The 14,189-nt window shown below is 34.0% G+C and overlaps 1 protein-coding gene across 1 annotated transcript in view; it reads right to left on the bottom strand.

The window, feature by feature from the left end:
• LOC113434312 (glutamate receptor ionotropic, NMDA 2B) overlaps positions 1-14,189 on the bottom strand; it is a 103,270-nt gene that overhangs the window by 23,401 nt on the left and 65,680 nt on the right. The window contains exons 3-8 of the mRNA XM_087935521.1: positions 12,741-12,949; positions 11,544-11,580; positions 10,354-10,494; positions 9,319-9,472; positions 6,640-6,765; positions 1,037-1,266 (exon numbers count right to left, since the gene is read on the bottom strand). Coding sequence (XP_087791647.1) covers positions 1,037-1,266; positions 6,640-6,765; positions 9,319-9,472; positions 10,354-10,494; positions 11,544-11,580; positions 12,741-12,949 — 897 coding nt within the window. The remainder of the gene's footprint in view (positions 1-1,036; positions 1,267-6,639; positions 6,766-9,318; positions 9,473-10,353; positions 10,495-11,543; positions 11,581-12,740; positions 12,950-14,189) is intronic.

Raw genomic sequence — 14,189 nt, forward strand, 5'->3', positions numbered from 1 at the left:
TTTTCTTTTGAAGACTATTTTTGACTACGTTTTATCTCCAACTGGGTATTATTGAATAGTGAGACCAAGTTGGAGGCATTAAAGGACATTTATTTACATTTTGGATTTTGTTACTTTTGTGTTACACTCTGGGTCATCACAGTACCCCATTTCCTTGGATGTTTCCAAATTCTGCTATAATGCTACTGTATTAAAATTAGGTATGTATTGACATTCTCAGATTGCAGCATTCATTGACTGAAATAGAAACATCCAGTGTTGGACTAAAAGAATCCTTCTGAACTAAATCTAGCACTCGATTTAGATATTTAGTAATATCAATGGAGTATGATGTTTTGAAACTCTGCCATTTAGTTTTAGTTAGGCATATAATCTTAGTTTTAAACACCATAATTTTATTCTTAGATCAAGTTTTAGATATTTTTAGCTTAATATTATTAAGAGCATCTTAGAATATCACACATCCATACAAAGAAAATCATTAAAATTGGCATTTTCTTTATGATATTGTTGTTTGATGGATTCTAATTTTATGTTGGTATTTGACCAAACTAAAATGAAGTTGAAATTGATCTCATTTCATACAAGAGAAAGAGGTTAAGAAAATTATGGAAATTCATTTTTAAATCTACATGGCACTTATCTTTTATAACCTACTTATACTGTGGAAAAGAAATGCATTGCTTTCATCTCCTCATTCTGTTACTATACTGCCAGAGGTAGCACGCAAAGCCCTCTCCGTGGGCACGTGAGCCATTGCCCCAGCTCAGCTCCGCCATGCATGTGCACATGCTTCCTGCCAGCCAGCTGGTCTTCGGATTAGGGGAGACACGGGACATGCACGCATTGTATTTTGGGGGTGCTTTGGGCACTCAGTGCTGAAAAAGTTAGCCATCACTGTCATAGGTAATAAGAAACATTTTCTGCACAATTTCCATAATATGTTAAATATTATAAGACATCATTCATATATATGTTATCATTGTTAAAAAGATACAGTATATGCCAAAGGCTTGGAGAGGGGCAGGTGGATTACCTTTCTGTCACTCAATCCAGACACCTGGTCAACATATTCTTCTTGGATCATAAAGGCAGCCAAATTGGCAGTATAACTGGCCAGAAAGATGACAGCAAAGAAGGCCCATACTGATACCATGATCTTGCTGGTAGTCCCTTTGGGATTCTGCACTGGCACAGAGTTGTTGAATACAAGGCCCCACAGTAGCCAGATAGCTTTACCAATAGTGAAAGATGGACCACCAGGCTCTGAAATGACCAAAATATAGTAGAAAGAGTGAGAACTAGCACAACAAATTATTCTAAGTAATGAATGAAATGAAATTTTAGCTTTATCCAATATCAGATGTTATGCTGTCGGCTAAGACTGTGATAAGACTGTGATAAAAGTCAATTCAAGTCTAAATTAGTTTGTAGCATGATTTATGTACTAACAGGTCTTCCATACAACTTATTCTTGAATGTGAGCACAGAAATGCAATCTCAGTATTAAATATGATTTAAATTGAAATCAGCAGTCTACTCTAGCTATACTCATTAGGCAGTAGTTCATAAATGGCAGACCTTGTTCAGTCATTCCAGGTGCATGTTTAAGAGTTTGTGAGCAGTCCTTGGTGCTTTCTAAGCTTGGTTGTTTCTTTGCAAACTTTCATTACCCAAACTATGTAACATCAGTACATTGATGATGTTACATAGTTTGGGTAATGAAATGTCTTCAAAAAAACAAAACAATAAACCAAGCTCAAAGGGCACCAAGGACCTCTCATTTCAACCCTGAGTTACAAATATTGTCCAAACTCTCAGTGTATTCTGACATCTACATGAATGAATACATTGCATAAAGCAGATGCATATATTCTTTTTTACAAGTCTTCTCCATCAATCGTTGTCAAGCTTTTGTAATCTGGTGCTTAGAAATATGCTGGATCTAAAACTCTCACAACCAACATGACTGATGGCCAAATTAACTAGAAATCTGGCTGTTGGAGACTTGATATATCTGAGTGTGTCAGATGGGAAGGCTGAACTAACATATTTTCTCAGTTATTAAGAGACATCTTTCATACATTATTCACATTTATAAATAAGGAAAACACATTTTGCATATATTGTAGTTGGAAGTGTGACAATCCTAAAATGAAATAGATGCCTTGAGAAAAGTTGGGTAGGTCATTCAAAAGACATTAGTGAATAGAAACATGAGCTTGGAGTTAAGACAGTCCAATACACTTCGAATTTGAACTGAGAGACTTATTGGATAACCCAGTCACTGGCATCCTAATCATCAAACCCTGGACTGTTGGGAAGATAAACATGATTTATTATGAGTACCCCAAAGAAGGATACAACGAACAAAGAACAGAGCAAAAATATCACTTTGTTTGCTTTGTATTAATAGGCATTATTATACACCCCAAAAAACTACTAACTGCAAGCCATTCCAGCAACAATTGTTAGGCAGGGATTTACAGTATGTGCAAGTGCACATGTGCAAATATGGTATGCTACTCTTAGCACTTTTCATTATTACACAGAGAGACAGATATTGTATGTTTTTCATAGTATTTTTCTCAGATATTTAGAAACACTCTCATGAGGAAATATAATTTCAAAATGATACAGATTCTTTAATGACTATGGAGATATACATACACATGGAAAAAATCTATACACATGGAAAAAATATCCTTTTTAAAAAAAAAATTATGATAAGAGTCAGCACTATTCTTTCAGTGAACTACAAGATAAAAATAATGTCGTTAATTTGAAGCATATAAGTTGTTACTGGGATTACATTTATATGAAGGGTTTTGTGATGGGGGGGAGTGCTGAAATGTTCTCTTTGTAACTAGGCAACAACATTCTACTTTTCTTCATTCTGCTGCCCTCAACTGTATGTTCTGTCAAGGCAGTTGGTGGTCCTTTTGCTTGCTGCTTGCCTACTGGTAAGCTATTTTACTTGAATCTTCTTATACTACATATTCTTGTATCACTTAATGAGGGTTTTTCTACCAAGTCCACATCGTTTTACACTTATTCAAGGGTGTAAAGGAATGGCTGTGCAAGAAAGATTTTCTTCAGTCACAGCTTTCATTTCTGCATTTGTACAGAACTTAGTTGAACCAATTCCCTAGTGTCTATTAACCGTACTATTAATACATGCAGCAACTTGGACCGACTTTCAATAAGAATTGAATGTATCTAATGACAAATCTGGCTTCTCTATATGCAATTCAGATGAGATGTTATTATGAGAAACATTCATTTTGCATTTCATGGCTTTTTGAAAATTTAACAGTGAGGTTTTTCATCAACATTTATTTTTGCATACAAATTAATTTATAGCGGCTTGTAATTTGCATTTTTAAAATCTGAATATGCCATTTAAAAGAAATAAATACTGCAAAACTGTAGACTTCATATTTGTTTATTACATTGAAACACTATTGAAAATTGTGCATTACTTCAGAGTTATGTAGTATAGAATTCCCATGTGCTATCAGCAATTTTTTAAATAAAGGCCTGGGTGTTGGGATTGTGATGATAGAAGCATGACTAGGATTCTAAATGCATATTTAACTTTAAAAATAAATGAAATGCCTTTAGGGATCACACTATAGTCTACTTTGCCCCTAAAGCTTTGTAAACAATTATCAGATGTTGATAATAAGTGTTTCATGACCAATTACCACAGCTATGGATAGCTTGTTTTTATGGGTTTCCCACATCTTCATTTGTTAGCTTACTGTGTTCCACTTCTATCTTACTATGCAAAAATTTTAATATGAACACAAAGTTAATTTTAAGATTTGGAATATATTCTCTCACAACATAGGATATTTATGCAACTACCTTCCTTCAAAACTAAATATTTATAAACATTTTATCACAACATTTTTAAAAAGTTAGCATCAAGTTTTTGACACTCTTATTTGTTTTTGCACATAACTGCAATGCAACATTTAGAGAAATTCAAAATCTAAAGGATAACATTATTTGAGTGAGCACGTTATGTAAGGAATGCAGTCCAAATATGGTTTTTTGGAATGCACAGAGAATAGATTCCTCAAATTTTTTTACTATATAGGATTACAAGGGAGTGGATGGAAGTTTCACAGAATCTTCAAACATATTATTTTGAAATAAACCACTAAACCATCGCTGGAGCAATGAATTCTGAGGAAATTGTAGGAACATTTACCTAATTACAACCTAAAAACAAATGGAAATTAGTAATTATATTAAGAATGGAATATTTATAATATTATACCATCAACATCATTTTAGCCATTGTCTATCCACCGCAGGATGAAAACTTCCGCATGTTTTTAACCAATACAGTACTGAGCTTTCTTTTGCCATCATCAGTCCATCTTGTTTTAGGTCACTTTCGTGGATGTTGTTTATCAAGTGGGATCCATTCTATGACTTGGTCCATCTGCCATCAGTTCTTCTTGCTATGTTACCATTTCCATCTCAATTCTTTTACTCTCTTGATATTGTATATTTTCGTTTGTTCTCTAATCCATGTGCAGATCTTTCTATCTTGTCTTGTAATGCCGAACATGTATCTTTCCGTGTGCCACTCATAGCTTTTGTATCGATTGTGAGGTTAGTGTTCACGTTTCACCAGCATATGTTAGAGCAGATAGCACATACTGATCACAAGCTTTTCTCTTCAGGCATAGCGGAAGGTTGTTCTTGAAAATCATGCTTAGCTTACTGAATGCCTGCCAACCACATTTAACATACCATTCAATTTCCTTTATTGTATCATCCTCCATTGTGATCTGTTTGGCCAAAGTATATGTAGTGGCCTACTATGTCTAGTTCTTCTCCAGATATAAATTATTTTCTTTCTTTATTGAATTTATTAAACATAACCTGCCTCTTTTTCAGGTTTTTTTTTAAGCCAAATGGTTCTTCTGCTTCATGCAGCTCTTAAATATGTCTTCGTAGCTCTCCTGGGTCTTGTGAGAAGAGAACAACATCATCATCTGAAAAATTTAAGTTATTTAAATAGGGTCCATTGATTTTTGTTCCAACTTTTGTCCAGTCTAGTGTGCATAATACTTTTTCAAGGCAGGCTGAGAAAAGGATAGGTGATATGTATTGTATCACTTTGTTCTACACCTCGTTCTATGTTGATTTCCACTTTAAGATCATTAAGGCAAATTGTCGCCATTGTTTTTTCATATATTGATTATAGTAAGTTTATGTAAGCAGTGTCTACATCTTGGTTGAGCAATGCATTAATTATTGCTTGCTGGAATACTGAGTCAAACACCTTTTCATAGTCAATGAAAGCCATGCACAGAGGCATAGTATACTCACTGTGCCTTTCAATGACTTGTTGAACAATCTGGATGTGATCCATTGGCTATAGCCACAATATTATATAGACATATAACACAGGAGTAATCTTAAACACATTGTTTTCTATAAAGAAATACACAGTATCATATTAACATATCCATCATATCCACAAAGGTCTTATTCAAAGCATTTTCCCCACAAAAATAATTACATTACCAATTCCTTTATAGGGAGGGTTCATTTAGCCAAAATATGTGTTATCATTGTTTACTTATTCATTCTGCTATCTATCCATCACATAATTGCTTCCTTGTGTATACATACTGGTAAAAAATATGTACATTATATGTGTACAGCTATACATGTATCCTTTTAGATATGTATACTGCTCCACAACACCTGTACAACAATTCTAACATTACTTTATTTTAGGATTTGGCTACAATTCTATTCCAACTGTCTTTTTTTCTAGATTAGAAAGGTGGTGACATAAATCTGTTTAAGGAAAACTCAGCAAACATCTGAAAAGATTTTTCAGAAACGTTCCTTTCTAAGTATGTTAGCACTATTGTTCTAGAGATACAGCATAATATATTAAGGAGGGACCATTTAACAGTTTAGAAAAGCCATGGTAGCACCCACTTCTATTCATTTGATCTAGTATCTGCTTTAGTTCTCTAATCTAAATCAACTGGTCAGTCTTGCTCCTTTCATTTTTACTTCTTCACTATTACAGAGCTTATGTACATTTCTGGTTTTTCATCTTTTGAATTTATTTGATTCCACTTCTGCATCCATTTGAAAATACATGGAAAGATTGGCAGAAGCAAGGCAGGGGAACTAATAAAAGCTCTCAAATATCCATCAAGTAATTAGGGATACAAATAATATGCATAACAAAACAGGAAAATGTTATATCCTTGTTAGTATCTCCAACTAAATTAATATTTCAATTTGACAATAACAACTTTACTTTAGAAATATTGAAAAACATGTGCAAAGGATTTGGCTTCTAGTTTCTAATCTTGCTAGAAATGAACGTGTCAGTATCTTGAACTGCAGAGCTGTTTTATCATCCAAAGAGATCCATTCAGATTTGCTGCTGTTTGTGAACTTACTATTCTTTTTTTCCCCTTTAGGCAAGAGGGAAAAGGTCTGTATATGGCTGACTCTTGGAGAATATCTATTAATGTGGTCACTAGAATTGACACCAACCATGGTTGACATGTATATCAATGGAGAAGAAGTATTTTTCTGCCCAATATGGATTATAAAGATTGCATGATGAAAGATATGTCTCCTTACCTCTACCATCAGCCAGACACCGATTGTATCCCACAGGGCTGAAGTACTCAAAGACAAAGACAGCCACCGCAGAGATTATAAGCAGCATTACAAACATCATCACCCACACATCAGCACTGAATGGCTCTGGACAGAAAAGGACAGGTAATTATTTCACAGGAACCTTTCGAGCATACTCCAGAGTGCAAACCACTAGATATCTAATTATATCTTCTGAAATAGCTTGACTAAACTTATAGATGGATCTTATATATCATTGAAAACATTGTGAACTAAACCTCACAGTGACTAAACAATGTCGAGTTGGTCTTCCTATATTTCTGTTACATTATGCGATGGTGGCAAACATTTGTAGCTCAGGTGTAGGAAGAGGGTGGAGGTTCGTTCTCGGTGCTTGTGGGTTTGTTTCTGAACATTTTTTTTACCAGGCTAGGTAACATCTTCAATGGAGTTTAGTCACCTAGGATGTTACCTAGCCCGATAAAAAAACATTCGGAAATCAACCCACAAGCTTGGAGAACAAACCTCCATCCTCATCTGTCACATTATTCTAGAACTCCTAGTTATAGGAAAGAGGGAACAATCATTAATGGCACCAAAGCCCCATTAAGCTATATTTTAGCATATATAAATTTAGCATCACCTGTATGTTTTCAAGTATTTCTTCCCCATAAGAATTTGAAGTTGGCTTTTGTAAAAATGAATGCTGAAATGTATAGGAAGCTAAAGTATCAACTCAGTATTACATTCTGCTATCTGACTTTCCCAAACTGCAGCATTCTAGGCATCCTGCCTAAACAATGCATTAATCACAAAGACCTACTCCATCATAGGTTTGTCATGTTTTTTTTTTCAATCTCCAATTTTGTGTCTTTAACAAAATTAAATGCAGAAGACAAAGGATCCAAAGAAAAATAAGCACCAGTAAAAGTTTGTGGGTAATAGAGGAATATATCTTATTGATAATCTTAGCAGTTTTCAATGCCATTAATCATACTAGCATTCTGAATTTGCCATTCTGACTGGATCTGGGAACATATATGTGATTCTACTCCTACATACCAACAAGTTTTTTTCCCCTGTTTGCTCTTGGTTTATAGATTTGGAATAAGTCACTGGATTTCCCACAATAAAATCTTGATATATAATTATGTTTCTCTTTCTATCGAATCCCTAGAAGGCAGCAGAACTTTTAAATCAATATTTAGGAAATTGGGATAGGTGAAATGTTAAAACACTGAAGCTTTTATCAAGATAAAACTGAAATATTGATCAATAGAAAAGACTACCAATGATTAATGATGTGACCTATTTTGAAACAAATAGCTCTGTTTCTAAATAACACACTTCAGAGTATCAGGATGTTGTTGGATTTGGACTGAATTCTAGAGAGAGAGAGACAGAGAGAGAGAGGGAGAGGGAGACAGACAGACAGGTAGACAGATAGAAAGATACAGATACACATATAGTTATAATTTGATATGTCTACCCTTTTTTTGCAAAATTATTGCAAAGATTGAGAATATAAGGAACCTGCTCTTAATATAGCCCCAAACCTTATCTTTACAAAAAAAAAAAAAAAATCTAGATATCTATGACTAGAGAATTCTAGTGTGACTTCTGGCAATGAAAGAATGGCCCATCTCTTCTCTATTGGAATGTGCTGTTCAGGGCTGCTTTTGAAATAGTGCTTGGAATGCTGTTGTCCCTGCTCACAGGCCTCTTATATAGAAATTGTGATTTCATTGCTGTTCATGATACTTTTAGAGTATTTCCAAATTAAATTCAATATGCCTAGAGTATTTTGAAATTAAGTTCAAAGTACTGATTATAATGTTCAAGTTCTGAGTATTTTGAGGATTGAATACTCAAAATACCCTATTCTATTGTTTATGTGCTGAAACTTGCAGAGTGAATTCTACATTAAATTCTACCATTGTCTAATGTATAGTGACAACTGCTTAGGACAAGGCTTTCAATTTGGTTGTATCTCGGTTCTGGACTTCCTATCACCAGGGGGATAGCTTAGGGTTTTTCCATGCATAATTCCACAGTCTAACAAAGATTGACATAATTAATAGACCCTTTATAATGCTATAATATGCAACATTTTAAGGATTATCTAAATTATTTTGATGATATATTTACTCTTATTTATTTAAAAGATTTATTTATGTTGCTAAATTCCCAAAGGGAAACTTTAAAAAAACATTTATAACTATATCATTGTGTTTTGCTCTGAGGGCTTTGCCAAAATGGTTTTATAAATCCCCAAAATAGACTGCTATATTCCAGAAAAAAACTCCCGCATTTCTTTACTTACAAGACAAAGTAATATTTTTGAATGGCATATTTCTGGGGCTTGCATCAAAAAGGTAGAAATCTTATTGTAACAAACATAATCAGGCTTAAGGAAGTACAGGTAAAAGAAAAACTGAAAATATTTATTTGAACGGAGTTATACAATGATATTCACTAGAAATATCTAGTTTGAGAATCTGGTGTTGATATTTCTAAGTTAATTTCTTATTCTCTTATCAGCCGTTGATTCCTGAATTTAGCTCAAACTAGAACTTCAACAAATCCAAGACTGCATATAAATGTATGCTTGTTTATTTAATCAGAAAAAGAGCTGTCAACATAAATTCCTCTGCACTTTGCCTCCAAAGAATGCTTTACCTAAAAAGGCAGAAGGTGAGACTGTCCCATTGCTTCGTGACACCATTACACTGATCCCTGTCTCAATGAAGGGAACAGAAAAATCTACCACTTCTGAACGCTCTGCATTTATGGTGAGAGATCCCACAGCCATGTAGGCACGTTTGGCAACCACCTAGGATGAGGGGAAAGACAAAAAATATTTTTGACATGCAGGCTGCATCTTTTCTGTTCTTCATCACTTCTCATAATAGTAGAATAACGGACTGAAAATTCTTTAAGAATAATGGAAAGTTTTAAAACATATAATACCAATATTCATGACAATAAGTTCAGGGTGTAAGCACATATGAAACACAATGGATAGCACATATTAATCAGTATAATTGGGGGTTTTCCATGCATAATTCCACAGTATATTTAGATAAATATAAAGTATAAAGTTTCCAATTTAAACCATGATTTTAATGACAGGAGAGAGAATGCAAGGAAAAAAGTAACAATAGGAATGAAAATTAAAAGAAATCAAATGAGAAATATCTCATTATATTAGAGTTAGTCAATGTAATATAGCAACTAGTAGGCCTGGGGAGATCAAAATTCAAGTCCATTTCAGCCTTGGAAGCTCACTTAACCAGGTACTGTTTGTCTGCTCAAGCTAACACCCAACAGAGGGTGGAACAACAGAGGAAGAACTTGGAGGATGGAGTGATGCATATGCTACCTTGAGCATTTGAAGGGAAGGAGGTATATAAATTTAACCCCCAAAAATGGAACCAAAAGAATGTATGTGGTTTAAGAATTACTGTCCATATTGGAACATTCTTTCTTTTATTTGCAGTTTTCCTTTTTTAACTTTTTATAATTGTTTAAAGCAGGGATGGAAATCTGCGGACTTCCAGATTTTGCTGAATTGTCAGCAGCCCTAGCCAAGTATAGGCATGATAAAACTGAATTTAGTTCAGTGATGTCTCTGTGTGTGTCTGTGTGTCTGTGTGTGCGTGCATGCATGCACACTCATTCAGTTTTGTGAAAATCCTGTGTTTCTTTGCTTACCTCACCAATCATTCCATTCCATGTTCCATTGACCTTCTTTCCATGTTTACCATTGGTTACCAAATAAAGATCATAGGTGAACTTCACAAACTTGGAAATTTTTTTAAGTATATCAATACAAAACCCTTTGCAACATTTCTTGATATAGGCAGTCTCTTCATCTGTTTTATTTCTAGACAAAGACAAGAAGATGTATTTTTACAGAATAAAAATATGCTAAATCTATAAACAAAAACCTATTAGTCCATGGTTGGCATCATGTTGCATTTTAACTTTTTAAAAAAATGTTATTTTGATGAACACCACATAATTTTTAAAAGTATTCCCACCCTTGATTCTAAACTGAAATCTAAATCTAGCTTTTAAAGATAGCAGAAACTGAACATCTTTAGTAGAAATATTGAAAAAAGAAATATGATTTTTCTTTAAGCAAAAGCACAAAATTCTTGCCAAAATGTGATTGAGAATTGAATATTTAGCTTATTTTTTTAAAGAATTACCTTGGAATTTACACATGAACATACATACATAGTAAGCAAACACAGAACTTTTAAGAGATAAAAGTTTGGATAGGATTCCCTCCTTTCCCTTATATAGTAGGTCTGGCTTCAACTTTCCCCTGATTTCCAAATACTGGTAGATCAGCTTTGGAAGAGAAGAGGTAACAGAAAAAAAACTATATAAGAGAAAAAAATCAAAGGGTTACATGTGGATTCACAGATGGCCATCGGAAAAAACTCTTAATGGAGTTTCTTTTCAGAACAATAAAGAATGATCTCTTTCTTACTGATACTGGCCAATAACCTGTTCTTCTTTACTGGGACCCATATAAATTACAAATATAAGTGAGTAACAAGTTACCTGATGATGGGAACTAATGATCAGAGAAGCCATGAAGGTAAGCATGCTCCTCTAAAAGCTACATATTATTGGACTGAAAATTAAGCCTGTAATACTTAATAAAAGTGGAAGGATACATTAAAACAACCTGAAATATATCGCGGGGCCATAGCAGAACTGTGGACAGTGCACATTGAGTGAAAGCTGATGTCTCTGAATACAGGTTCCTGATAGCATAGCATAGCATAGCATAGCATAGCATAGCATAGCATAGCATAGCATAGCATAGCATAGCATAGCAGGAACAGAATCATAACCTATTTGGAAAACCATTGCATCAGTGGTGACAATTCCGGCCTTGAACTATCATAGAAATAGCTGTGGATCCTACAGGACAAAAACATTTAAGATAAAATGCAATGGAGGGTCTGAGATGAATGTCCACATTATATTCTTGGCCCAAGGTCAGAGACCCTTTATCTAACCATTGCCTTTTGTAGTGTTTCTTCCTCCTGCCTTCAAAGCCATTCCTTCTTTCCTCTATACTTATCAACATCAGGGTGAAGGAGGGTTCAAAAGGAGACAGAAATGAGAGGGAATCAACTTATCAAACCTGATAATCCCACATTAAGCATCCTATAGCTAAGTTAGCAGTAAAGTAACACAAGTGCTAAATAAGTAAATAAAAATAACATAACATAACATAACATAACATAACATAACATAACATAACACAAATAAAATAGAATACTGCATAGAAGAGTTGACTCAGGAAATACTTCGGATGTATTGAAAATGTTATCATTATGATGAGCAAAAGAGAACTGAGCAATAGGTAGAAGCCAAAGGCAGAGCTATGTAAGGAAAAAGTTTGGTTCCTTTCTAGACTCTTGAAAAATAAGCAGCACACAAACAAAATTAATTAATTAAAACATGCCCTAGAAAATTCCACATAAAAATATCATGCCCATATTGGTGTAATGAAATTAGATTTATTCTGACACTCAGAACTAAGTAAAACTCCACTTTTTAATTCCCAGTTTTTCTGTACCAGATTTTGCATTCCTTGATATAATAACATACCATTTGAGTTAAGCCTAGCTCTGTCCCTGCTGGACTTTCAGAAAATCCTTAAGACCTGGCTATTTTCCCAGGCATGAGGGTGGGAGAGCAGGAGAACCCAAGAAATGTGCTTTTATTAATTTCCTTGGTTGTCATTTTATGCGCCATTGTATTTGGTTCTAATTCTTTTTATGTTATTTTTGCTTTGTACAGTTTTTAAAAAATATTATTAGCTACCCGGAATCATGTTTACAAGCCATATAAATCTATTATAAATAAACAAACAAATAAATAAATAAATAAATAAACAAATAAATAAAATACCCACTGCTGAAAAGCCGACTTGATGAAGATAATGCTCCAGAATGGAGTAAGATAAAATGAATTAAACATGACTCCTCTGAAACAATGTAGCTGTATTGCCATTGTTGTAGGAAGAAACTTGCTGAAAAGAACTAATTATAAAAGGTTTTGTTGGTACCTACTCTGATACAATTCGTTTTTGACATGGAACTGTGTTCCTCATACAGGTGCCACTTAATGGGTCCACACTTTCCACAATAACAAAAGGTGCTTCTTCAAGGGTCACTATGCTAAGATGGTCGTCCTCACGTTCTTCACAGTTAGGATATAACTCAGAACGTGGCCACACGTAATACTTCATCTTGAGGCGTTTGTCCTTCCACCATCCCACCTGAAATGATACACAAAGAAAGAAAGAAATATATCATTGCTAAAATCATGCTTCAGATTTTAGTTCAAAAGGAACAGCTGAATGCAGAAAAATAATGTCTAAACCAAGAACTCATCAGGCCTATTTATAGATTTGGTATTATTTATATTCTTGTTTTCTGTCAGTCATGCTCAAGACAACTAATTATATTCCAGTCAAAATCAGATAATCAAAACCAATAATCTAATATATCTTTATTACTTTGAACCTATTCCCAGCCCCTGAACCAAGGAAAAGTCAGATCCTAACAAAAAGCAACACTTTCAAATAAAAGTTCATCTGAAACAGTGCTGACTGTTTTTCAAAAATAATAGAGCTAAATAGAACTTCTCTCTCAGGAAAAAAAAACAACTGACCATAGACAAAAAAAAAAGACCGTCCTTTACCCATCATGCATCTAATATCAGGAGGAAATAAAATAAGGCCTCTGAAGCAGATCTCAATAACAGGTATGAATGAATGATTTTTTTTTTTCAGATGAGCTGTTAAGTATCAGAGGCTTTAGAAATCAGAAATAGCGCCAAGCCAATTATACTGGAATACTATAAAAGATGCAAGCTCCCATTTGAGGGCTTGGCTTTGACAAGCCAAGTTTAAAGTCTCTCCCTTATATAGTTCTTCATGTTATTTAGCATAGAAGTAAGCAGGTTGGATAGATAGGTGAGGTCAACTTCAATTTTTCCAGGGAAGTATATTCTGTAGTTAATAGACCTTCAGTTAAAGTGCTTGCAGCCATCACTGTTTTTAACCTCTACCATTCCAAGTGCTTGCATGAAGCTTCAAACCTGATTTTTGGCATAAATTTGAGCTTGTGAAAATTACCATGTGTGAGTTAGGTTGCCAAACAATAAAGAAATAAAAGGTTGCATACCTATTCTTATATGAAATATAAGAAAGTAAGAAATATTAAAAAAGTAAGAAATATTAGTGGACAAAATTCATATTAAGAAATGAAAACTTTTCCACATAAAATCTCATTTCTAGGCTGAATTTATTGAGTACTTGCATTTCTTAACCATTAATTTGATTTTTTTTTCACCTCAAATGTAAAAGCAAGTGATTATTGAAGCATATAGTAACATTTTAAAGATGCTCAGATGAGATAGTAGTAATACTACAGTTCCTGAGTTACTACAATTACTAAATAATTTTTTATAAGCATATCCAGCGGGTTCAAACTCACGTTGTATCAGGATATTTT

Source organism: Pseudonaja textilis, chromosome 5, assembly GCF_049901715.1.
Source record: "Pseudonaja textilis isolate UNSWEBS1 chromosome 5, rPseTex1.2, whole genome shotgun sequence".
Taxonomy (NCBI): domain Eukaryota; kingdom Metazoa; phylum Chordata; class Lepidosauria; order Squamata; family Elapidae; genus Pseudonaja; species Pseudonaja textilis.